At 42.8% G+C, this 25,430-nt stretch overlaps 3 protein-coding genes across 7 annotated transcripts in view; all 3 read left to right on the top strand.

The window, feature by feature from the left end:
* LOC118371120 (nebulette-like) overlaps positions 1-8,126 on the top strand; it is a 34,001-nt gene extending 25,875 nt beyond the window's left edge. For 2 of the 4 annotated variants that reach the window (XM_035756442.2, XM_052483745.1), the window contains 2 exons: positions 612-710; positions 6,146-8,126. In XM_035756442.2, coding sequence (XP_035612335.1) covers positions 612-710; positions 6,146-6,247 — 201 coding nt within the window. In that variant the 3' untranslated portion in view covers positions 6,248-8,126. Of the gene's footprint in view, positions 1-611; positions 711-5,395; positions 5,595-5,730 lie in introns of all 4 variants that reach the window. The other 2 variants (XR_008083913.1, XR_008083914.1) reach the window with 2 other exon arrangements.
* The window catches only part of LOC118371119 (LIM zinc-binding domain-containing Nebulette-like), an 80,164-nt gene extending 67,851 nt beyond the window's left edge, over positions 1-12,313 (top strand). Inside the window, exons 6-8 of the mRNA XM_035756440.2 lie at positions 8,135-8,312; positions 9,754-9,905; positions 10,113-12,313. Of these exons, the coding sequence (XP_035612333.1) occupies positions 8,135-8,312; positions 9,754-9,905; positions 10,113-10,289 (507 nt within the window). The 3' untranslated portion in view covers positions 10,290-12,313. The remainder of the gene's footprint in view (positions 1-8,134; positions 8,313-9,753; positions 9,906-10,112) is intronic.
* Positions 12,314-17,283: 4,970 nt separating this feature from the next.
* Positions 17,284-25,430, top strand: LOC118371118 (translocon-associated protein subunit alpha-like). Of its 2 annotated transcripts, XM_035756438.2 has the most exons (9): positions 17,284-17,532; positions 20,043-20,176; positions 20,265-20,361; positions 20,699-20,961; positions 21,257-21,333; positions 21,474-21,552; positions 22,628-22,721; positions 23,654-23,668; positions 24,112-25,430. In XM_035756438.2, exons 1-9 carry the CDS (start codon positions 17,463-17,465, stop codon positions 24,177-24,179), a joined length of 897 nt encoding a protein of 298 aa, XP_035612331.1. In that variant the 5' UTR covers positions 17,284-17,462; the 3' UTR covers positions 24,180-25,430. The 2 variants fall into 2 exon arrangements, with proteins under 2 accessions (XP_035612331.1, XP_035612332.1); XM_035756439.2 differs by lacking the exon at positions 23,654-23,668 and having other exon boundaries at positions 17,293-17,532.

Here is a 25,430-nt window from a genome sequence, read left to right as displayed (position 1 = left end):
GACAGGTATTTGCTTGTTAATAATTTCTGTAGCATCTACAGTGAGGGAAAAAAGTATTTGATCCCCTGCTGATTTTGTACGTTTGCCCACTGACAAAGAAATGATCACTCTATGATTTTAATGGTAGGTTTATTTGAAGAGTGAGAGACAGAATAACAACAAAAAAATCCAGAAAAAAGCATGTCAAAAATGTTATAAATTGATTTGTATTTTAATGAGGGAAATAAGTAAGGGTTTATGAAGGCTTCATTAAGCCTTCAAAGTGGTAGTTAGTTTACAGTGGGACAGACAACTTTGCTGGTGGTGTGAAGGAGAGGGTGTGTGTGGGTAGTAACATTCATAAAACATTCAACACCACCACTACAACAACAGTCCCAGTCGCCAGCTGTGCTCTCTCTCTCTCTCACACACACACAATCTGCATCATTTAGAGGGAGGCCCATGTACATAACAGTATGTAGCAGAGAATAGAGCGAAGTTAGCCTTTTCATATATTGGGGACATGTTTTGATTGTGTGGTCTGTTGTTGATCTCTGTATGTGTCTGAGTGCCTGCGTGCATGCATATGTGTGCCTGTATACCTTTGCTTACCTTGTTTCTCTGTTTCACAGGTGGCCTATAGGAGTAAAACGAAGCATTACATCTACAATGATGTCCTGGGAAGGTTTGATATCGAGCATGCCAATGTGGCCTCCAAACTCACTAGCCAGGTAAGATGTCAACTACTGTTGTCTTTTTAAAACCAGGTATTCTACCATTGACTGGAGAATTAGCTTGTCTCCAACCATGAAGGAAATTAAATGAGGAAAGGAGACAATAGTAGGAGATGATTTACGAGTATTGGGACAAGACCATGCATCTCGATACTGTTCTGGCCTTCCCCTTTAGTCACTGTTAATGAAAAGGAGATTTAAAAAAATATATATATATTATTTAACTAGGTAGGCTAGTTGAGAACAAGTTCTCATTTGCAACTGCGACCTGGCCAAGATAAAGCATAGCAGTTCAACACATACAACAACACAGAGTTACACATGGAATAAACAAATCATACAGTCAATAATACAGTAGGAAAAAAAGGGGGAAAAAGCCTAAATACAGTGAGTGCAAATGAGGTAAGATAAGTGAGTTAAGGCAATAAATATGCCATGGTGGCGAAGTAATTACAATATAGCAATTAAACACTGGAATGGTAGATGTGCAAGTAGAGATACTGGGGTGCAAAGGAGCAAAATAAGTTGGATAGGCTGTTTACAGATTGGCTATGTACAGGTGCAGTGATCTGTGAGCTGCTCTGACTGCTCTAATAGACTGCATCCAATTTGCTGAGCAGAGTGTTGGAGGCTATTTTATAAATGACATCGCCAAAGTCGAGGATCGGTAGGATGGTCAGTTTTACGAGGGTATGTTTGGCGGCATGAGTGAAGTATGCTTTGTTGCGAAATAGGATGTCGATTCTAGATTTAATTTTGGATTGGAGATGCTTAATGTGAATCTGGAAGGAGAGTTTACAGTCTAACCAGACACCTAGGTATTTGTAGTCATATTCTAAGTCAGAGCCGTCCAGAGTGGTGATGCTGGAAGGGCAGGCAGGTGCGGGCAGTGATCGTTTGAAGAGCATGCATTTAGTTTTACTAGCATTTAAGAGCAGTTGGAGGCCACGGAAAGAGAGTTGTATGGCATTGAAGCTCGTCTGGAGGTTAGTTTACACAGTGTCCAATGAAGGGCCAGAAGTATACAGAATGGCGTCGTCTGCGTAGAGGTAGATTCAGAGAATCACCAGCAGCAAGAGCGACATCATTGATGTATACAGAGAAGAGAGTCGGCCCTAGATCCCTGTGGCACCCCCATAGAGACTTCCAGAGGTCCGAACAACAGGCCCTCCGATTTGACACACTGAACTCTATCAGAGAAGTAGTTGGTGAACCAGGCGAGGCAGTCATTAAAGAAACTAAGGCTGTTGAGTCTGCCAATAAGAATACGGTGATTGACAAGAGTCGAAAGCCTTGGCCAGGTCGCTGAATATGAGGCAGGGGAAGAAGGAATGGCTGCAGTACAATGATACATTTGAGAGGGAGTTTAAGGGTCAGAATCCCCAGTACAACCACTAGCGAATGTGTCCTTCTAACACACACAGGCTGACCCCCTCTCCAGCCAGGTGGGTCTCCAACATGTCCTGTCCATCCCCACCCCAGTCACGTGAACTTATTCCCTTTTCACACTATCGGACAGACCCAAACTGTAATGTGCTGGCTCCGATTTGTTCCCCACATTGTCCTTTCTAACACAGTTCCCCATTATGGTGGATGGGTTCAGCAGGACGTGTTGAGATAGAAGTATGCTATGTAGAACAATCATGTAGAATAAGGAATCACATCATTCTATTTGTGGCCTTTCTATCTGCAGCGTTCAACAACGTTTTGGCCAAGGAAAGTGGCCATAGCCACAGCTCAGCTCTGCTTGGCTCAGTAGTGGGGTATTACAGTGCACCCTCCTACAATGTCCCTACAAAACAACCTGTAAATGCTACACCCCCTCAACTCCTCTTCTGTCTCTGGGGTTTGTTCCATTGAGCTTCCTCTGTTTTATTTCTCTCAACGTGCACTTAGCTAAAAATTCAGGCTGCTGCGTTAGCAGTTACCATGGGAACCTTTTAAAGGCAAATTGAGGGTTTGGTGTAAACTAGAAAGAGTTGAAGCGGGGTCCTTTTGGATGAGAAGCACGTCAGACGTCTTAGGACTTGAGAACAAATCGCCAGTGTATTCACCAGGGTTGGGGTCAATTCCACATTTTTGTTCAGTCAATTCAGGAGGTGGATTGACATTGAACTTATTGAGTTGAAGATATCCACATTAACAACAAAGGACCATTTTTAATTGACATGAATTGAAAGGGGAGTCGACCCCAACCGTGTTGTACAACTGTGGGATGAGTGAGGTAAATGCCATATTTTTTTGTCTCCTAGAATCCTCACCTTGGGTTGAGGCTGAAATGGAACCAGACATATTTGTCATATTTTAAGTTCTCAGTACTTTAAATGTGACACACCGCTAAAGAATCACATCTGTTTTGTGAGAAAAACAAAATCATCTGAGAACACCCACTCTGTTTTACACTAATACTAATCAGCCCAGAGTCATTATAATCAGGCAAAATAACAGGCAGCAGATGGACTGTCAGGACCCGTTCAGCCTCAGGGCTCCATTACACAACAGCAACGCTCACAGACTACGTATGGCCCTCCATCATCACTTATAGATTGGCCCAAGATTCGCTTGTCTGCATCTCTCTCTTATGAAACCGCCTCATTAAACATTAATTTTAGAGTCTATAACGTGCCTGTCTATGTTCTGTCGAGGCCTTCATTTGAGACCTTGGTCAAGTTCATTAGGGCACACAGTAGCATGCAGTTTTTGTTCATTTTGTACTAACTGGACATTCTATTAGTTCTCTGAGACACATTGGAATAGAAATGGTCAAGGTGCCACGCAGGGGAGGAGACAATGAGAGGAAACTTCTACAAAGGGAATCTTTCTGGGTCCACAGGCTGAACACACTGCCTCCTCTTGGCCTTAACAAGGAGTTTGACTTGAAAATATTTTTATCGTTTCAAAATGTCCAAATGATTGTGTTTTTTATCCTAATTAAATATTGCATGTGTATGTACATACAGTTGGAGTCGGACGTTTACATACACTTAGGTTGAAGTCATTTAAACTCGTTTTTCAACCACTCCACAAATTTCTTGTTAACAAACTATAGTTTTGGCAAGTCTGTTATGACATCTACTTTGTACATGACACAAGTAATTTTTCCAACAATTGTTTATAGACAGATTGTTTCTCTTATTATTCACTGTATCACAATTCCAGTGAGTCAGAAGTTTACATACACTAAGTTGACTGTGCTTTTAAACAGCTTGGAAAATTACAGAAAATTATGTCATTGCTTTAGATGCTTCCGATAGGCTAATTTACATTTGTGTCAATTGAGATGTACCTGTGAGTGTATTTCAAGGCCTGCCTTCAAACTCAGTGCCTCTTCACTTGACATCATGGGGAAATCAAAAGAAATCAGCCAAGTCCTCAGAAAAAAAATTGTGGACCTCCACAAGTCTGGTTCATCCTTGGGAGCAATTTCCAAACGCCTGAAGGTACCACATTCATCTGTACAAACAATAGTACGCAAGTATAAACACCATGGGACCACACAGCCGTCAGACCGCTCAGGAAGGAGACTCATTCTGTCTCCTAGAGATGAACGTACTTTGGCGCAAAAAGTGCAAATCAATCCCAGAATAACAGCAAAGGACCTTGTGAAGATGCTGGAGGAAACAGGTACAAAAGTATCTATTTCCACAGTAAAAACGAGTCCTATATCGACATCACCTGAAAGGCCGCTCAGCAAGGAAGAAGCCACTGCTCCAAAACCGTCATAAAAAAAGCCAGACTATGGTTTGCAACTGCACATGGGGACAAAGATCATACTTTTTGGAGAAATGTCCTCTGGTCTGATGAAACAAAAATAGAACTGTTTGGTCATAATGACCATTGTTATGTTTGGAGGAAAAAGGGGGAGGCTTGCAAGCCGAAGAACACCATCCCAACCGTGATGCACGGGTGTGGCAGCATCATGTTGTGTGGGTGCTTTGCTGCAGGAGGGACTGGTGCACTTCACAAAATAGATGGCATCATGAGGATGGAAAATTATGAGGATATATTGAAGCAACATCTCAAGACATGGGTAAGGAAGTTAAAGCTTGGTCGCAAATGGGTCTTCCAAATGGACAATGACCTCAAGCATACTTCCAAAGTTGTGGCAAAATGGCTTAAGGACAGCAAAGTCAGGGTATTGGTGTCGCCATCACAAAGCCCTGACCTCAATCCTATAGAACATTTGTGGGAGGAACTGAAAAAGTGTGTGCGAGCAAGGAGGCCTACAAACCAGCTCTGTCAGGAGGAGTGGGCCAAAATTCACCCAACTTATTGTGGGAAGCTTGTGGAAGGCTACCTGAAACGTTTGACCCAAGTTAAACAATTTAAAGGCAATGCTACCAAATACTAATTGAGTGTATGTAAACTTCTGACCCACTGGGATGACAGAAATCAAACCTGAAATAAATAATTCACTATACTATTATTCTGACATTTCACATTCTTAAAATAAAGTGGTGATCCTAACTGACCCAAGACAGGGAATTTTTACTAGGATTAAATGTCTAGAATTGTAAAAAACTGAGTTTAAATGAATTTGGCTAAGGTGTATGTAAACTTCCGACTTCAACTGTATATTACTGTAAATATTGATCACATTCCTTGTGTATGATCATATATTTTGATACATTGAATGTTAATATTGTGAACCTATGTTATATATTTTTAACCTCCTTTTTCAGGAAGTGATGTCACTGAATATTGCCCCTATATATAGGACCTTCCACCAGCTGGGATATGGATGCCTGATGACGACCTAGACGTTGAAATGTTGTTGTAAATAAATATCACCTGGGAGAATGAGCAACAGTGTGCAGTGCTTTCCTTTCTGTTTTCCATGAGTTCGCCTACAATTCCAGCACCTGCAGAAAGTACCAGGATGTGAGTATGTTCTTCAGCTTTGGCACACAGTAGCAAAACGTTTTGCAACAGGGAACAAAAACAAGTATTTCTGTCATGATCCTTTTGATGTCTTGTTGTTGCCAAGCTGACCTGAGTCTGTCCGTGTACGTGTTAGTCTGTGTTTGACTCTTCCAGGCCTCCTGCAAGCAGACAGCCCTGCTGAGGGAGAACTCGTATTGAACAGTGTCCGAGACACATCAGAACTACTGCACGCCTCCTACCTAAAAGCTGTCTGCAGTCAGTTAGGGATAACTCTCAGTACAGCATCCCACCACGCATTGCACTTTATTTGACACCACAGAATGGGATATGTGCTTGGATGGTGTGTCAAACTCCCTCAACTTTATGCAGAGGAAGTACAAGGATGAGGCGGAGAAACTGAAGGGCTCATATGTGTTCGACACCCCTGAGATTGAGAGAGTGAAGAACAACCAGAGAAACAGCTCAGTGAGGGACACAGTACACACATACACACACTTTTATGCAGTATTATCTGTCAACACAGTTACTCTTTTGCTCTACCCCTCCAGTGTCAGTACACTTGGGACTCAAAGCTGCTGAAAAGCCTGATGTCTTCTGTCACCGACACTCCGGAAATCATCTTCACCAGGGAGAACAAAGGAAATCAGTGACATAAGATGTGATCCATTGTTCTACACAACCATGTACCGTACATGTAGTCGTTGGGCTGGATGAACTCCAGTATGTTGCTGTGAGGGTATTGTTCAGCCTCTAGCAGAAAAGGCTGTACCTAAATCTATTTACTTATTTTTCTTATCGTAACAAGGTCTTCAACTATCAACAAGAGGATGAGTGATGGTGTCAATTTTTACAATGAGCACGTAAACAGGGCCACTGTAATATTGTGTGACGGCTCTGTTCCATGTCCAGGTGAAATACAGAGACGGGCTGGGGAGCGAGACGGTAGTCATGGAAACTGTTGACATGGAGAGGGTCCGCAGAAACCAGGAGAACATCAGCTTGGTGAGAAGTTAAACCTTGTCTGACCTTTGACCTCACAGGAAGAGCTTGTTTTGAAAACAGGCCTCTTTGTTGTGTCTGCCTGTCCCTTTTCATCTGGGTTTGTTTGGATTTTCTACAGCTTCAATGGTGCTAACTAAAAATCACAAACCGCAGACACACTGAACAACCATTCAATCAAATCCTGGGTTGTTATTTAACAATTCAACATTTTAATTCACTCCATTCCATGTAAACTCCTGAAAGATACAAGCCCACAATGATTTTTGTACACTAATTTGGTCTGAAACTCTGTCCTGTCCTGCCTGACACAGACAGCCGTTCACACTGGCCCTGGTCCAGTCTAAGTCATTACAGCCATTAGTGGACCCTGCTGAACAATCCCCCATTGAGGGAGTGGAGCAGACTGAAGGGACACGGGGGCCCAGCCTAGCAGCCCAGGCAGAATCTCTGGCGCCATGGTGACTGAACCGGGACACTGTTTTCACCCAGATGCCAATCACTAATGATACCCAGCAAGCTAAATTTCTCATGGGACGTCATAATGATGTCATTTTCTGTTTGCAAACTGGTTTTCTGGTTGCAGAGACGGATAAACTCTGAGTTGTGAATGTTTTAATGTTGTGTGAATATTGTGTCCACAGGTGAAGCATAAAAAGCAGCTCCAGACCCCCAGTGTGGGAGTCACCTCAGAGTTGGAGAGAGTCAGTCAGAACCAGGAGAACATCAGCTCAGCAAGTCACATAGGATGCATCTTAAATGGCAACCTACAGTATATGTTAGCTCTGACCAAAAGTACTACCACTACTATGTAGTGGAAATGGCCTTGGTGGGAGTGTGCTAGTCAGTATGACCACCAATTACTTTTGAGCTATTTTAGATTATTGAGATGCAACCCGACCTACTTTTGTGCGTTGCAGGTGAAGTACCAGCGCGGGATGAAGGAGATGAAGGGGCGGTCCTGCGGCGAGTTGGACACGCCCGGACTGAGTAGTGTCAGGGAGTCACAGAACGACATCTAACACAACTGAAGCGCACCACATGTGGGACTGCTGCACTTTTAACCCACACAGCTAAAGCGTTAACAGCATGGCTGTTTCCTTGTTATGAGGGAGCCATAATGAATGTACTGTACTGTGTCTGTGAGCGTGTCTGTGTGCGTTACTAATAAAGTGATTTTTACATGGTTTCTTGTGATGAATTGTTTTGCATACTGACCAAAATACACCCGTTGCTCTCTGACCAACATGCACAAAGGGGGTGTGTGTGTGTGTGTGTGTGTGTGTGTGTGTGTGTGTGTGTGTGTGTGTGTGTGTGTGTGTGTGTGTGTGTGTGTGTGTGTGTGTGTGTGTGTGTGTGTGTGTGTGTGTGTGTGTGTGTGTGTGTGTGTGTGCTTGACAGCCGATTTGCCTGGTGTAACACAATTTCACAAATGTGTAAATGTACATAAATAATGTTCCTCTCATTAAGCTGCCACACACAACTCTTGAGTTGTTATCGCGATGCTGAAAGTGTACCACCCATTTTTGCTTGGGCAGGCAAAGTACCATGAGGACTTTGAGCGGACGAAGGGCCGAGGATGCACCCCAGTGATGGAGGACCAAAACATGGAGAGAATGCACCACCGGAACAACCTGATGATGAGCGAGGCAGCCTACAAGGGAGTACACCATCAGGTGGTAGAGATGGACAGGAGACCTGGAGGCATCATCGTAGGTGAGTGGCACACAAAATGGCGGGTACCACCCGTCCTCAAAAAGGATTTGACCTTAAAGTACGGGAAATTTGATAATTCATTCAACTCATCTTTTAAGAATTTGTGATGTCCTTCAAACAAAGTTGCAATGAAATTGCTGTCTAGTGTCTATCAATTATGGGTTGTTCAGTGTCAGTCAGGATACAAGCCACATGAGGTTGGTGGTACCTTAATTGGAGAGGACGAGCTCGTGGTAATCACTGGAGCAAGAATTAATGGAATGGTATCAAACACATGATTTCCATGTTCCGTTCCAGCCATTATTATGAGCCGTCCTCCTCTCAGCAGCCTCTACTGATACAAGCCCAGAACTAGTTGATTTGTTTTAATTTTTTTATGCTGATGCCCAGATAATTCAAATGGACACTTTACAATAACTATTTACCAAAGATAGTATTTGATATAAAAGGGAAATGTAGTTACATTTGTGGAAACAGAAAATATCCATTGTGACAGGTTTATCACTCTGCGGGCAGAAGTTCCAAGTTTGGACGTATGTAATCTACATGACTTCAGCGGTGTATTTCTGTTTTCCTTTCCTTTGTATTCCTGTTTTCCCTGCTGTCTTTCCTCTCTAAATGACCTTTCCCCTGTCAATGACCTTAAGGATCAGTGGACGGACCCAGGCTCCATCTTTGACCTTGTGCAGGGTAACGTTGAGTCTAAATGTTTTCAGAGACAGTCTGGTGCTACAAACTTTACGGGATGTTTTCATCTCCCCTCACACCTTATCTAGACAACTGTATGTCACCCTCCAACCAGACCTTTATTTCTCTACCTGAGTACGCCACTCATCTCTTCTACGTTCAGTTGAATTTCATCTTCCTCATGTTCTCTTTGTTCTTTCCATTGCCTCTGTTATTTTCCTGACTTTTATTTTTCCTAAGGTCTCTTTCGCCCTCTTGTGGCAGTGGCCGGCAGCAATCTCAGCAGTCGGTGCTCTCGCAGGCCCAGTCAGTTATCTCGCTGGCTTCTGCCTCTGGCCTGTGGGACAAAAGCCTGTCTGTTTGCAGCAGCAGCTCCTCACTGCAGTCCCAGGACAGAAGTAGTAAGCTCTGTCAGAAAAATAAAAACACACGGTGGAAAGAGAAGACATAATTTATTAATATATTCATTAATTCATCCATCACTATCAGTACCTTACTCTATCCCCGTCTCTCTACCACCTGACCTCTACCACCTGACCTTTACCACCTGACCTCTACCACCTGACCTGTGGTAGAATGGCATGGTTTCATTCTGATTCCTTTGTGATGTGATGTTCTATCTATCACCTAATATGCACAGTGAAACTCTAAGGATATGGTATTTCTGCTCAAAAACAGTTTGAGCACTAAATGAAAGGTCTTAAACATTTGTCATGAATGTCTTTGTATCTTCCTGTCTGTCTTTGACTACCAGCTCCTGTGCTACCTGGGGCGTACCATCAGAGTGCCCAGCCGCAACAGCCAGGGTACGGCTACATGCACCAGACAAGCATGTCCTCTGTGAGGTCTCAGCAGTCCCCCCCATCTGTCACCATGGTTCCAACGCAAACAGTCTATTCTTCTACAGTAGGTTTAGTTAATTCATACAGGATCGTATTTGTATGCCATGGCCAATTTAATTAGGAAACTATCCAAAATATGTCACTCTTTTGTTTACAATTGTTTTTGGGAATTCACACAATCAATGACGTGTGTCCCCTGATATTTATGTTGTACAACTAACTTTGTATACACAAACACACGATTAACATTGTTGCCATACCTCCCATTCAGAGAGTTTACCGGGCGCTCTACGACTACGCAGCGCAGGACCACGACGAGGTGTCCTTCCGCGACGGTGATGTAATCGTCAACGCTCAGCCCATCGATGAGGGCTGGATGTACGGCACCGTTCAGAGGACCGGCAAATCAGGCATGCTCCCTGCCAACTACGTGGAGTGCTTCAACTAAGGGCCGCATCTCAATAGTCTTTAAGCGATTTCCTTTCCTCTCTCCTTGTCTCCTCTCCTCCATCAGCACTGATGTGAAAACAAAAAGATTGGATAGGCAGAAGGGATAAGGCGGACTGGATGCCTACTGTGAAATTGATTCCACCAGTTCTTTTAATTTCAGTACAGTTGAAGGAGAGGAGATGAGGAAAGGAGGCCATTCTAGATTATTGAAATGCACCCAAGGGGCTAGCCTTACCATGGTTTGGTGGAGTCCTCTCCCCAAGTGTCTGTTTGAAGTCTGGTCCTGGAGGGCTACTGTACATGAGCAGAGATAAAGGAACTAGGTGGTGTTGTTCAGTTTACTCTGTCTAGACTACAGACCCAAACTATCATAGCTACTGTACATTACCCGCTGAAAATGGTCATGGAAAAGTGTATCATGTAATAATACGTTTTGCTTTTGATTTAATTTAAAGCATTGGTGGCTTGTCCCACGTGAACAGTTAATGAAAAAGTATATATCATTCAATCAGAGAATTGTAACCCTCAAATAGACAACATTTAGCCGACAAAAAATGACCTATTCAATGGAATACATTTACCACTTTCTGGGAGAGGTCGAAAACATCATGATTCCCACACTTCAAACCACATTTGAATTCGTTAAGCAGTTTCTAATTTTTTCACACAAATGTTGTGTTGACTTCATGATTCCAAACGTGCATTCTTGCAGCACAAGACCAATAATGTTTTTGACTTATCCTGGAAAAGTGGTTAGTGGGTTTGCTTGAATAGCGCCCAACCAGTCCTCCAGCACTGGAATAGGGAGGGACCCGCATTCTTCTTGTACTCCTTTGTATTTAAATTATTATATTTTGCATTTGGACATCAATACTAACTTTGTTTCATGTACAAATTAGGGGAGAGGGAGTGAAGGAGAAATGACATTTTCAGGACAATCCTGAGTGATTGCCAGACAGTCAGCTGTTTAACTTATGTTATATCATTAACACGCAGCTTCATTCTGTTTCAGTCTGATGACATAAAGGTTTAAACCAGCTCCACACGTAAATATAGTTGATACAAACTCTAATTGAGTCACACCATCTCACCTCTTGCTTTGAGTTCAGTGGAGTGTTTACATCTCAAATACCAGTTTAGCCTCACACAGGCTTTAATTAGATTATGTCCTCTTCGCGCTAACTAGCAACATAGTTGTCATATGTTGCCATCTAAACAGTGTCAAGTAAGAATGGTATATGAAGTTGGATTGTAAATCTTAAGATTTCTAAACTATTGTGAACACTTGATTCATAAGCTCCTATAAGAAAAACACTAATGACAGTACACGCTTGGAAAAAGGGCTCCAAAAGGGTTCTTCGGCTTTCCCAATAGGAGAACCCTTTTTTGGTTCCAGGTAGAACCCTTTTTGGTTCCAGGCAGAACTCTTTTGGGATCCGTGTAGAACCCTCTGTGAAAAGGGTTCTACCTGGAACCAAAAAGGGTTATTCAAAGGGTTCTCCTATGGGGACAGCCAAAGAACCCTTATTGGTTCTAGATAGCACATTTTCTTCTACGAGTATGCATGTTATAAATGGTTTATAATATCTTAAGGCAAAATCCATGCACACCATTGTGACCATTCAATGACTTTTCTGGGTACATGGTAGCTGGGGATTCTCTCTTTACTGTGGTTTTGTACATTACATTTTATTACTGAAAGTGGTAACAAATGAAAATGTTGTGAAATGCTAATATTTATTGGCCTTTAAGAGACAATAACGGAACAGCAAGAAACCTCAAGCTTGGTGTGTTGCTTATTCAAATCATAAAGCCTTTTTTGTCCAATGGTTTTTCTTCTAGTAGTTCCATTTTTTTTTTAAAATTGTATGTCTCTCTAAAAAATGTTTACTCAGTTTGTACGCCAACATTGAGTTTTATTGAGGTGTCACTTTTTCCTCAGTTAACCATTTGTTACATTTTTGGGGGGTCATTAATTGCAGTGTGTCACGAGAGAAAAATAAAAATCTTTGTCGACAATGATTTTGTAATTGGTTAATTTAAACACCTTTTGACAAGCTACGGAGGATTATACATACACAGTCAGTGTATTACATTTAACAATACCACAGTTTGTTTAAGGTTATTGTGCATAAATGTTGGTTGTAGCTTGACTTATTATATATCTTACTATGTCTAGTATATTGACAGCTAAGTGCAAAGATCACGGCAGGCACTGACGATGCATCATAATTGACGCATCACAATGACATCCATCCACATTGCATCATAATTGACGCATCACAATGACATCCATCCACATTGCATCATAATTTCTAGGCCATACATCTATGTACATGGGAGCAACAGGTAGGAAATGCACTACTACTGTAGAAAAATAGAGATGACAGTTATGATATCAAGTCAAGGATAGGCCAAGTTGTAAGGATTTATTATCCAAATAATGTACAACCTGAATTCATTACTTGTTAAGATGATTAAATACTGCATGTTTTATTTTCCATAAATATAGCACAACTCACCTGCCCCATTTGATCATCTCAGCAATAATTGTAATATTCACCTAATGTTTCAATCAATTCTGGTTTAAAAAATCCATACAAATGTTACATGAAAATATCCAGAATGAATCATGCCTTATGTATCAGGTAATTCTGGGTGCACTCTCATCAGGTCTGAAAGGACAGTGAGTGAGGGACTCAGTGTGTAATTGGACTAACACGAAAAATACCCTGATACACTTGTCATTGAACAGTATAACGGAATGGACCTAGACCAAACAGATCCTGTGGACTACCTAGGCCAGCACCTATCATCAGAGCACCTATCATCAGAGCACCTATCATCAGAGCACCTATCATCAGAGCACCTATCATCAGCACCTCCAAATGAACTAATCACAGACTCACAATGTGTCCACCGGGGGCGGAACATTCCAATAAATGGGAATCACGCTGTTACTACTCAAACACAACCTGAGATGGCTTCATCCTCACCCGTAAGTTTATAGGTTATATAGGAACCATATTGATTGTACCAGGATGTGGACATGGGGCTAGGGTGAGGGTTGAGGGTGAGTCACATGTACAGAAGCTATGAAGCTAGGTTGTGGTTAAGAGTTAGGGTTGTACCAGGATGTGGACCTGAAGCTAGGGTCAGGGTTGTGGTTGGAGCTAGGGTTAGCGTTGAACCAGTACGTGGACATGAAGCTAGGGTTGTGGATGGAGCTAGGGTTAGAGTTGTGGATGGAGTTAGAGTTCTGGATGGAGCTAGGGTTAGAGTTGAACCGGGATGTGGGCATGAAGTTAGGGTTAGGGTTGAACTGAGATGTGGACCGGGAGCTAGGGTTAGAGTTGTGGCTGAAGTTAGGGTTAGGGTTGGACCGGGATGTGGACCTGAAGCTAGGGTTAGTGGTATAATACACCCTGGTTGTGTTTAGGCGTCAAACAGAAGAAAACCTGAAACAGGGAGGAACTACCTTGACTTTTTCAATCGCAAAAGTTCCTTTTCGTTTTCTGTATGTACTCAGTCATTTTGTTTTCTCATCCGTCTAATCACCTGATTTACTTAATGAGCTAGAAAGTGATCATTCCTCAATAGCCTAGATAAGTAGGTCTTTATATCTTTCAACCCCATAAACTGTCCACAGATGCAAACGACTGTGACAGATTTGGTTTGCCATGCCCCTGCTCATGACCCCACCCCTGTCCCTGGCAATGACCAATCCAAACATTTTCTGTGGAGTGAGCTTCTGTACGTGTCGGACGAAATCGCCCACCTGCGCCAGGTGAGCCACTGTCTGGCCGAGTACGAACGGGTGCTGAGTCGGCTGGAGTTGGAGAACGCCCAGCTGAGGAACATGGAGTCGGACTTGCTAGAGAGGGCCGAGGTCAGCGAGAGAGGCCTCAGGCTGGCCAGGGAGAGCCGCCGCCACAAGGACCAGGAGATCCACGACCTGAGAGAGGCCAACTGGATCCTGGCTCTCACCACCGACAGGCTGAGAAAGGCCTGCCGGGAGAAGGATAGGTGTCTGGTGGATTGCCAGAACAAGCGGAGTAGGAGGCCTGGGAGAATGCTACCATTTGTGGAGGAAGGGGAGAGGAGGTCATTGCTGGGCCATGGAAATAAGGGAGGTGAGGAAAGTGAGGAAGGTGCTATGCAGCCTCCAAAATCGGTGGAGGAGAATGGCTCTCTGCATGAGAAGGGGGTGGATGAGAAGGTGAAGCTCTACAGCAACTCTATAGCAGACTACAGTCTTTACCTACATCTCAAAAGGAGCGGCGGGGATCCGTGCTTTGAGATGCAGCTTCCATTGAGTTCAGAGGGGCCAGGTGTGGCTCAAGTGTGCCTTCTTCTAAGACAACTAGAGACCAAAGTCGACAGTCCGGGTAAGACTGATGCAAGCAGAAACCAAGCCATCTGGAACTTTGGTGCCAGCCTGGAGAAATTGCATAAAACATTGAAAGGAGGAGAGATAGACGATGAAGTGGAATATGTGATTAAGGATGATCAGAAAGGCTCTCCATGCACTAAAGACAGTATGGAGGAAGAAGCAGAAGATCTTGAGGAGTCTGAATTCATTGAAGAGGACTTTGTTGAGGTCTGTAGGCATATTCATTCATTAATTATCCCTCCCATCATACATTTGAGCAAATGATCCATCTCTCACTACATCTTCTTTCTCCATAGGCTGTTTAATTTGACGACAGCTGTGAAACACTGTGACTGCAGAAATGACTTTTGAAGACATGCAGAGAAATATGTATTTCTTGACTCATTCTCCTTCGAACACCATCTTACTTCATTTCCACTTTACAACCCGGGAGTGTACTATAAAGGTCAAGTCACACATCTAAATGCCTCTGTGTACTATTTGATGGGAAATGTAATGTATTCATTCGTTTTAAAGAAATATAGGCTTACAAAATGAAGATATCTACCCACGTCCTCTCACAAAAAGTAAATTCAGGTAAATCCCTTCAGATGTGATGATGATGTGTTACAGATACAGTACCAGTCAAAAGTTTGGAAAAACCTACTCATTCAAGGGTTTTTCTTTATTTTAATATTATCCATATTGTAGAATAATGGTGAAGACATCAAAACTATGAAATAACACATATGGAATCATGTAATAACTAAAAAAAGTGTCAAACAAATATCTGAGATTCTTCAAAGTAGCCACCCTTTGCCTTGATGACAACTTTGCACACTCTTGGCATTCTCTCAAACCGCTTCCCCTGGAATGCTTTTCCAACAGTCTTGAAGGAGTTCCCACATATTCTGAGCACTTGTTGGCTGCTTTTCCTTCACTCTGCAGTCCAACTCCTCCAAAATCTCAATTGGGTTGAGGTTGGGTGATTGTGGAGGCCAGGTCATCTGATGCAGCACTCCAGCACTCTCCTTCTTGGTCAAATAACCCTTATACAACCTGGAGGTGTGTTGGGTCATTGTCCTGTTGAAAAATAAATGATAGTCCCACTAAGCGCAAACCAGCCGGGATGGTGTATCACTCAGAATACTGTGGTAGCCATGCAGTATGGCTGGTGGCATTGACATGCTGGAGGGTCATGTCAGGATGAGCCTGCAGGAAGGGTACCACATGAGGGAGGAGGATGTCTTCCCTGTAACGCACAGCATTGAGATTGCCTGCAATGACAACAAGCTCAGTCTGATGATGCTGTGACACACCGCCCCAGAAAATGATGGACCCTCCACCTCCAAATCGATCCCACTTCAGAGTACAGGCCTCGGTGTAACGGTCATTCCTTCGACGATAAACGTGGATCCGACCATCACCCCTGGTGAGACAAAACCGTGACTCATCAGTGAAGAGCACTGTTTTCCAGTCCTGTCGGGTCCAGCGACGGTGGGTTTGTGCCCATAGGCGACGTTGTTGCCAGAGATGTCTGGTGAGGACCTGCCTTACAACAGGCCTACAAGCCCTCAGTCCAGCCTCTCTCAGCCTATTGCACACAGTCTGAGCACTGATGGAGGGATTGTGCGTTCCTGGTGTAACTCGGGCAGTTTTTGTTGCCATCCTGTACCAGTTCCGCAGGTGTGATGTTCGGATGTACCGATCCTGTGCAGGTGTTGTTACACGTGGTCTGCCACAGTGAGGACGATCAGCTGTCCGTCCTGTCTCCCTGTAGTGCATCTCACAGTACAGACATAGCAATTTATTGCCCTGGCCACATCTGCAGTCCGAATGCCTCCTTGCAGCATGCCTAAATCACGTTCACGTAGATGAGCAGGGACCCTAGGCATCTTTCTTTTGGTGTTTTTCAGAGTCAGTAGAAAGGCCTCTTTAGTGTCCTAAGTTTTCATAACTGTGACCTTAATTGCCTACCGTCCGTAAGCTGTTAGTGTCTTAACGACCATTCCACAGATGCATGTTCATTAATTGTTTATGGTTCATTGAACAAGCATGGGAAACCGTGTTCAAAACCTTTACAATGAAGATCTGTGAAGTTATTTTTACATTTTTACAAATTATCTTTGAAAGACAGGGTCCTGAAAAAAGGACCTTTCTTTTTTTGCTGAGTTTATGTTTCAGTAAAATTTGATTTTTACCATTTGTAGCAATGGTTATCAACTGTACTGCAGGGATGGAACATAAGTCGCAGAAAATTGAGGTTGTGGTGGCAGCTGCAGAGAGGTATTTGGGTGTGCGAGACTTGACAGAGTTTTCTTTTTTTAACCAGGCAAGTCAGTTAAGAACAAATTCTTATTTACAATAATGGCCTACCCCAGCCAAACCCTAACCCGGACGACGCTGGGCCAATTGTGCGCCGCCCTATGGGACTCCCAATCCTGACTGGTTGTGATACAGCCTGGAATCAAACCAAGGTCTGTAGTGTCACCTCGAGCACTGAGATGCATTGCCTTAGACCACTGCGCCACTCGGTTGGCCTGAGGTGGGAATAAATATATTTAAATAGTGGAACATTTTTGGGGGGTGAGTGTAGTGTTAGATGGTAGGGTATTTGTTTGTTTATTTATTTTTTCAATAAAAGTGTAAGGGAGTTGTGCTCGAGTCTAGTAGGTGGCAGTAATGCAACGTTTATTGGATGCCAACCGCCGTTAAACCTAATCGAAGAAGAAGTAGCAGCTAGGCTTCAGGGAATCACTACGTTTCATAGTGAAGGAGGCTTACTGATTTTACATCAAAATGATGACATTTCTACCTAAACTGCTTTTGCTAGTATTACTAGCTTTCCCGGCAACGATTATCATGAAAGGTGAGTCTATCGAACTGGAATTAGGTTGACTAGCTGAATTGAAATAGCTTTGGCTATTACAGTTAACGTTAGCTTTATGGAAGGCCACTGTCTGACAGTGTCCCATGCGCATTTTGACATATGCAAATGTTATTTTCTGCTAGTACGGCATTGTAACTACTGTCCTCATAAGTTGTATCGGTTTCGATACTGGCTACATGTTTTAGTACCTATTCATTTCAAATGTAATTTAATAGATTCTTGCTCAGTCAAAAGTGGAAGCTACGGTAACTACAGTAGGTAGACTGACGTGTCCTTACCAGCCAGCTTGCTGCTAGCTGTCATTCATGTAGCCAGCTATCTAGGTTTACTAAACAAGTTGCTCATTTGTATCTACACCATCACCTAGTTAAATGTATTTCTGTTGTGCTGATTGTCCATTTAATCTAGCTAACTATCTGTACTTGTGCACTTTGGTGGAATGTCTAGCTATTACTACTAGCTAGCAGTTAACGTTGTCGATCATGAACCAAATGAGAAACGCAACATTTTTCAAAGGTTTCAATGAGTTAGTTCATATAAGGCAATAAATCAATTGAAATGCATTAATTAGGCCCTAATCTATGGATTTCACATGGAAATACCGATATGCATCCGTTGGTCACATATACCTTTTAAAAAAAAGTAGGGAGGGCATGGCTCTGAAAACCAGTGACCACCATTTGCCTCATGCAGCTCGACACATCTCCTTCACTTAGATTTGATCAGGCTGTTGATTTTGGCCTGTGGAATGTTGTCCCACTTCATTGGCTGTGCTAAGTTACTGGATATTGTTGGGAACTGGAACACTCGGTCTTAAATGTTGATACAGAGCATCCCAAACATGCTCAATGGGTGACATGTCTGAGTATGCAGGCCATGGAAGAACTGCAACATTTTCAGCTTCCAGGAATTGTGTACAGATCCTTGCGAAATGGGGTCCAGCGTTATCATTCTGAAACATGAGGTGATGGCGGCAGATGAATGGCATGACAATGGGCCTCAGGATCTCGTCACGGTATCTCTGTGCATTCAAATTGCCATCGATAAAATGCAATTGTGTTCGTTGTCCATAGCTTATGCCTGCCCATCCAATAACCATATTGCCACCAACATTCACATCGGCAAACTGCTTGCCCACGCAACACCACACACGTGATCTGCGGAGGCCAGTTGGACGTACTACCAAATTCTCTTAAACGACGGCTACGGCATATGGTAGAGCAATTAACAGTATGTTCTCTGGCGACAGCTCTGGTGGACATTCCTGCAGTCAGCATGCCAATTGCACACTCCCTTAACTTGAGACATCTGTGTCATTGGGTGACCCAACTGCACATTTTAGTTGCTTTTATTGTCGCAACGCAAGGTGTACCCGTGTAATGATTCTGCTGTTTAATGAGCTTCTTGATATGCCACACCTGACAAATGGATGGATTATCTTGGCAAAGGAGAAATGCTCATTAACAGGGATGTAAATCAATTTGTGCACCAAATTTGAGAGAAATTAGCTTTTTCTGCATTTGTGGACAAAAGTGGACCAACACTTTACATGTTGCATTTTTTTATATTTTTGTTCAGTATATTAATAGTCTGATTTAATCAACAAATTGGGTAGTCAGATTAAAAAGGTTAAAGGTACAAGACTTTGTACATATCTGGCTATGTTGACAAAATCACTATATATCCCATCGAGCCAAGAGGGGAAAGGCTGCCCGTTTTCAGTTCCAAGACCAGTCAGAAACGTCCAGCTAACCTGGCGCCGATGACGCTGGTGCATCTCCAAACTGAACTTAAGTAGCAATGATATCCTTCGCCACCATTGTCTGACGACACGACAGATGGCTTGAACCAGTCATGACTATTCCACAAACAAATCATTTCAGTTTCTTTCTAGAAAATGTCTTATTTACATGATTGTATAACTAGCAAAGGACTTTAAGTTGAGGGTGCAGTATTTCTGAAGTTTGGCAATGAGGATGAAAAACTAGCATAGTTCAGCTAGTTTATCCAGGGAAAACAAACTGTGACAGAATATAGCTGGACGCACATGAACATTAGACTAATTCAGGACACCGATTATAGTTTTTATGCCCTGATATCAGGATCTGGCAGCGAAGTTTTGATTGAACGATGGAAACTAATACATCAGATGACAAATATTTGAGAGCGAATCCATATATAAACCCAAAATCAGCTGTATTCGCCAATAGTAAAACTACTCTTAAAACAATGTTTGAGTGAACCTGAATCCCAAAAAATGTATAGTGAAGTCTCTTCTAGACACTGTAGACTCCTCCTCTTCACCATTCTATGCCTAGTCTTCATCTCCTGTCAATTCACATCAAAAACCTAGCTCGACGCCCTTGATACAGCCATAGTAGGTCTGGTGATGTGAACATATTAATAGGATTCATTTTTTCAAGTTAGTTTTCACAAAATTGGATTTTGTGAGATTTGAAGTTGGATGTATTTCCTTACAATCAATGCAGGGCCATTGGTGGCAGCCCAGGATGCTACTGAGGACGAGGAGGCGGCTGATGAAGATGCTGTGGATGATGTTGACGTGAACGCAGAGGATGAGGATGACGAGGCCGAAGTTGAAGATGATGAAAATACGGAATTGGTAAGAGATTAGGCTACTTTTGTCTACCTCCCTAGGCTTTTTTTGTGTAGAAATAAATAAACGTAATGTCTTTTTTTGTATATTTTAGACAGAAGAAAAAGAGGAAGAGGAGGAGGAAGCCGTAGGAGGAGATGTGAAAGCCTCCCCCAATGCTGACACCACCATCCTCTTCGTCAAGGGAGATGGTAGGAGTATGGGCACAGACTAGGGCTCGTCTCAACATATCTGCATGTTGAATTTTGCACATAATTTCCTCATGATTGTTTTGAACTGCTTGTTTTCACTTCAATTTTAAGACTGACTAGTATTTGTAGATGGGTTGACTTAGCTACGATGCTTAGGATATATGTTTCAACCTCATTTGTTGGTGCATTCATTGCACATTACACTGAACAAATGTCTGCTCAATTACTTGAATGAAAAGGAATTTATCTGATTCTGACAAGCCTGTGTGCTTCAAATTCACCTTAAAGCCACCACTCCTACTCTTCTGTTGCTCTTTCTCCTGTTTTTTGCCTTCAGACTTCCCAGCTAACGACATTGTGAAGTTCCTGATGGGCTTCACCAACAAAGGCAGCGACAACTTTGTGGTGGAGTCGCTGGACGCATCCTTCCGCTACCCGCAGGACTTCCAGTTTTACATCCAGAACTTCACAGCCCTGCAGCTGGGCATAGTGGTGCCTGCCGGGCGCCAGGCCACATTTGAGTACTCTTTCATCCCTGCCGAGCCCATGGGCGGGCGCCCCTTCGGCCTGGTTATCAACCTCAACTACAAGGACAGCAACGTAAGTGGGCCTTGGCTCTTGTCTGTGATTAGTCAGCCATTCTTGATAGGCAATCATTTGTGAAAAAGACTATCAAGAATGGTCATGGGTGTTGTTTTTCAGTTTCCTTTTTCTTGGCAAGTGTTGAGATATAACTTATAGCTGTGAAGCTTCTTTCATTCATTTTTTATAGTGGTGTGTGGCTGACATCTTTCCTTTGCTTGTGAGGTTGCACTTTCATATCAAATGGGGAAAGATGAATGATAGTTCACTAGCTGGACGTGATATCTGAGCCTCTCCCTTGTGCCTCTCTCAGGGTAACTTGTTCCAGGATGCTGTGTTCAACCAGACAGTGACCATCACCGAGAGAGAGGACGGACTGGATGGAGAGACGTAAGTGAGACTAGATGGGCTAGCCCTGTGTTGGAAGACTTTCAGAAGGGCTAAATGAAACCACTCTATTGGGGATGGCTGCCAAACAAACAGCTGCCACACCAGGTGTCTTAACTCCTCTCTGTCTTCTGTATCTCTAGGATCTTCATGTATGTGTTCCTGTCTGGTTTGGGTCTGCTGGTGGTGGTAGGCCTTCATCAGCTGCTAGAGTCCAGAAAGGTAAAGCTACAAAGCCGACGCCACTGAATGCAGGAGAATAATAGATTAAAGCTGCACTATGTAACTTTTTGGGTGACCTGACCAAATTCAGATAGAAATGAGTTGTAGTTCTGTCATTCTCATTAAAAGCAGGTCTAAGAAGCGGTAGATCTGTTGTATGTGCGCTTTTTCTATGCTTCCCATTCTTAAGTTTTGTTTTTGCGTCTTCTACTTTCTGTTTTGAACACCAGCTGAAAATACAATATTTTTGGTTATGGTCAATGTATTTCAGTGGTTTAGATGGTACAATGATTCTCAACACTGTACTTGCTTTTTTTGTCACTAACTGAAATTCCTTGAACTATTAGAATTTTAGCTACCATGAAGTTGCGGAGCGATTTCCGCGTAGTGCAACTTTTAAGCATATTTTTCCTTTGTGTGTGCTGTCCTCGTTTTTCCGAGAGTGATATGAAGACCGAAAGATATGTACTTTCGATAGCTTTGCTGAAGCAATGCACCATGGCCTGATTTACATAGAATGTTGGTAGATGAGCAGTCCAGAGAGAGAGGAATTAGGAGATGCCTCTTCACATTCATCAGTGGGATTCTCCCAGTTCAAATGATTGTCAGTTGATGAGTCAATGTCCTTTTTTCAGGTTGAACACAGTGAGAGTCAGAAAAGGATTCGAGCTAGTACCACTACTTTTCTGAGGAACATGGAGGTAGATAGGGAAAGAGGCTGGTTCGGTTTTAGCTATTTCGTTGAAAAGCAAGAATGAGGGCAAAATGTATGTATGCTCCACCATCACTACTACTACTACTACTACTACTACTACTACTAGGAAATGAATTAAAGTATAAGAACTAGGGGAACAATGTTGAAAAGGGTGTGGAAGATGGGTTTTGGAGATTGTGTTTCAATGTTGTATTAATAAAGTTCAAGTGTAACCCACACTAGAACATTTCAGAAGACTGAGGGGGATAAAGAGTTAAGACAATTTTAGGGTTTTGTTTATGTAGAAGTCGAGTGAAAGTATAAGTTTTGTGGCTTCCTCAACGGTTCGGTCACTCTTGTGTTCTCCCCCACCCGGTGCAGAGGAGGCGGCCAGCTGCCAAGGTGGAGATGGGCACTTCTAGCCACAACGATGTGGACATGAGCTGGATTCCCCAGGAGACCCTTAACCAGATCAGTAAGTCTTCACCACTCACTCATTCAACATTATGCTAGCTAGTAGCCACAGGGGAGCTAACTGTTTTATGCTAGCCATTAGCCACAGGACATTATGCTTGCTAGTAGCCATAGGGGAGCAAGCTGTTTATGCTAGCCATTAGCCACAGGTCATTATGCTTGCTAGTAACCATAGGGGAGCAAGCTGTTTATGCTAGCCATTAGCCACAGGTCATTATGCTAGCTAGTAACCATAGGGGAGCAAGCTGTTTATGCTAGCCATTAGCCACAGGTCATTATGCTAGCTAGTAACCATAAGGGAGCAAGCTGTTTATGCTAGCCATTAGCTACAGGTCATTATGCTAGCTAGTAACCATAGGGGAGCAAGCTGTTTATGCTAGCCATGACCTACAGGTCATTATGCTAGCTAGTAACCATAGGGGAGCAAGCTGTTTATGCTAGCCATTAGCCACAGGTCATTATGCTAGCTAGTAACCATAGGGGAGCAAGCTGTTTATGCTAGCCATTAGCCACCGGGGTGCCAGCACCTTCAACAGCTGCGCCTAGGTTACTAACAGTATAAAGTGAAATATATGGGTATATCTTAGATTGCGCTGCATGGATAAAAAAAAAAAAAAATTAAGCTAAAGTGTCAAATGAAATACTTTTAAGATGACTGAAGTGTAAGTACATCCTAGCTGCTATGCCCCGTCCTTGCTGTGGTCCTCTTTCTACAGCCTACATGCTCCTCTATTGTGCAATCCCCTCTAGTTCACCAACAGCTGTCAGCTTTGTAACGTTGCAATGTTTCCATAGATGCCTGTTGTCACCTTTGGGGATATTTAACTTTTCTAGAATTCTCTCTGTTTGTTTGGTGTTTCGAAACTACCTGTTCTCTCTCTGGGCATGGGTTCATTCTCTTTTCTCTCTCTCCCTCTTTCCTTGCGTCTTCAGTGCAGAGTCGGCGAGGTGAGGCTTCCCTTTCTATCAGGAGTGAGCGGTAGTAGTTTAGCTAAATGTTAAATTTTCTCTAGTTGTAGTCCTAAAGAACGCATCTTTTTGACTCAACTGTGAATTAAATTAGCATATTCAGAACCACTGATATCTCAATCATTGATTCATGTAATTCTCTGTTGTAGCATCTATGGTCAGTCAATTGGCTATGGTCACTGACGTCAGTCCCTAGAGACACTCCGCATAGGTCTGAAAGGGTCAATTTGATATAGACCTCATTGCCATATTTGCCTATGTGGAGTTTCTACCATAACTCATCCAATTCTTACAGATCTACAAGCTGCTAGGTGTTGATTGTAGAATGCACCTATGCAAAAAGAATCTGATGCAAAAAGAATGACATCTAAAAAGGACACCACCTGCAAACCTTCCCTAAACCTCTCCTGTCGTTTCCCCAGACAAGGCTTCCCCCAGACGATCTCCCCGCAAGCGGACACAGAAGCGCTCTGCTGGTTCGGACGAGTGATGGGCCCCCACCGCCCAGTTCTGCCAGTCGCGCCTGACGCAGCCATAGCGCCAACCTTGTCAGCCAGGGAGAGGCAACAGCCTTCTCTCACCACAAAATCTCTTCACAAGAGGCCGGTTTCTACCGCTAAACTAGACAATAAATCCCAAACGGACCCATTTTTATTTTGTTGAGGTGTTATCACAGGTATTGTGATGAAGAAATGGTTTTGAGTAAGTTTTTGTGAAGATTAAAGTCCTGAAAGATGGAGGGGATATTAGAGCTAGGGAAATGATAGTGGGCGATGATACACTTCATGTTTTTTCTTTTAGGTAATTTTTCGGTTGTGACTGTCTTTCATTTTTTTTACCTGTGGATATCTTTTTGAGGCAGAATAGTTTGTTTTTGGTATTCCGGAGAGCCATGATTACACACACCTGGTCTGTAAAAAAAAATATATATATGCACTGGTTAATATCTACACATTTGTGTTTCTGTCACATTGTTCTCTGCTGCTTCGTGGCACAGAGGATGGCTGGCTTCGAATCTTGTCATTTGAAGTGCACTGCAATGTTTGGCCATCTTTCACGGCTTGGATGATTCGGTGAAGACATGAGGACATGGTAAACGGTCTTCTTTTGTCCTCAATGTGCCTGTAAAAAAAACTTTTAAAAACGAACATGTTTTGTGTCATTTACTGTAAATGTGCATTGTTTATATTCCAAGGCTTGATTTATTTAATCTACACCTATGAATTAAGTATTTAATTTTTAAATCTGAGGAACTGAATACAGCACTGGTGTGTGTGTGTGTATACTGATGAGTGCCCTGCAATGCTAATTTAGTTTCTTGACTTGTCTGGGATAATTACTTGTGTGTTTTACAGGCATAGTACATTTACTACTACAGGCATAGTACATTTACTACTACTGTACCACAAGGCCCCCCCATTTCATAAACTTCTGAGAGGGGCTTTGGACTAACTGTTTGGCACTGACTGTCAAATTTTAAAAAACAAATGTTCGCCATTAAATCTTCCACTCCCCCTCCCCCCCAACCATCTTTCTTTTGTGTGATTCATGGAGCTTTTTAATGACCATTTGAGAATAGATGAATCCCAAATATTTTTTTCCCCCTCTGCATATGAACTTGTAATGAAACCATATTGTAGCAACAAAAAAAAAACATTTTTACGGCGCAGTATGAATGTGTTCATTTTGGACACTGGTGCAGCTTGATGTAGAAAACAGAATTAAAGTGGAGATGTATGTG

The sequence above is a fragment of the Oncorhynchus keta genome, chromosome 28, assembly GCF_023373465.1.
Source record: "Oncorhynchus keta strain PuntledgeMale-10-30-2019 chromosome 28, Oket_V2, whole genome shotgun sequence".
In the NCBI taxonomy this organism is placed as follows: Eukaryota; Metazoa; Chordata; class Actinopteri; order Salmoniformes; family Salmonidae; genus Oncorhynchus; species Oncorhynchus keta.
This window is presented reverse-complemented; position numbering and strand designations above follow the sequence as displayed.

What these genes read in the sequence shown, in the direction of transcription:
- LOC118371118 (XM_035756438.2), top strand. Translation starts at nt 17,463, where the DNA reads ATGATGACATTTCTACCTAAACTGCTTTTGCTAGTATTACTAGCTTTC. An exon ending in GGCAACGATTATCATGAAAG is followed by an intron (nt 17,533 to 20,042) that starts GTGAGTCTATCG and finishes CAATCAATGCAG; the next exon opens with GGCCATTGGTGGCAGCCCAG. An exon ending in ATGATGAAAATACGGAATTG is followed by an intron (nt 20,177 to 20,264) that starts GTAAGAGATTAG and finishes TGTATATTTTAG; the next exon opens with ACAGAAGAAAAAGAGGAAGA.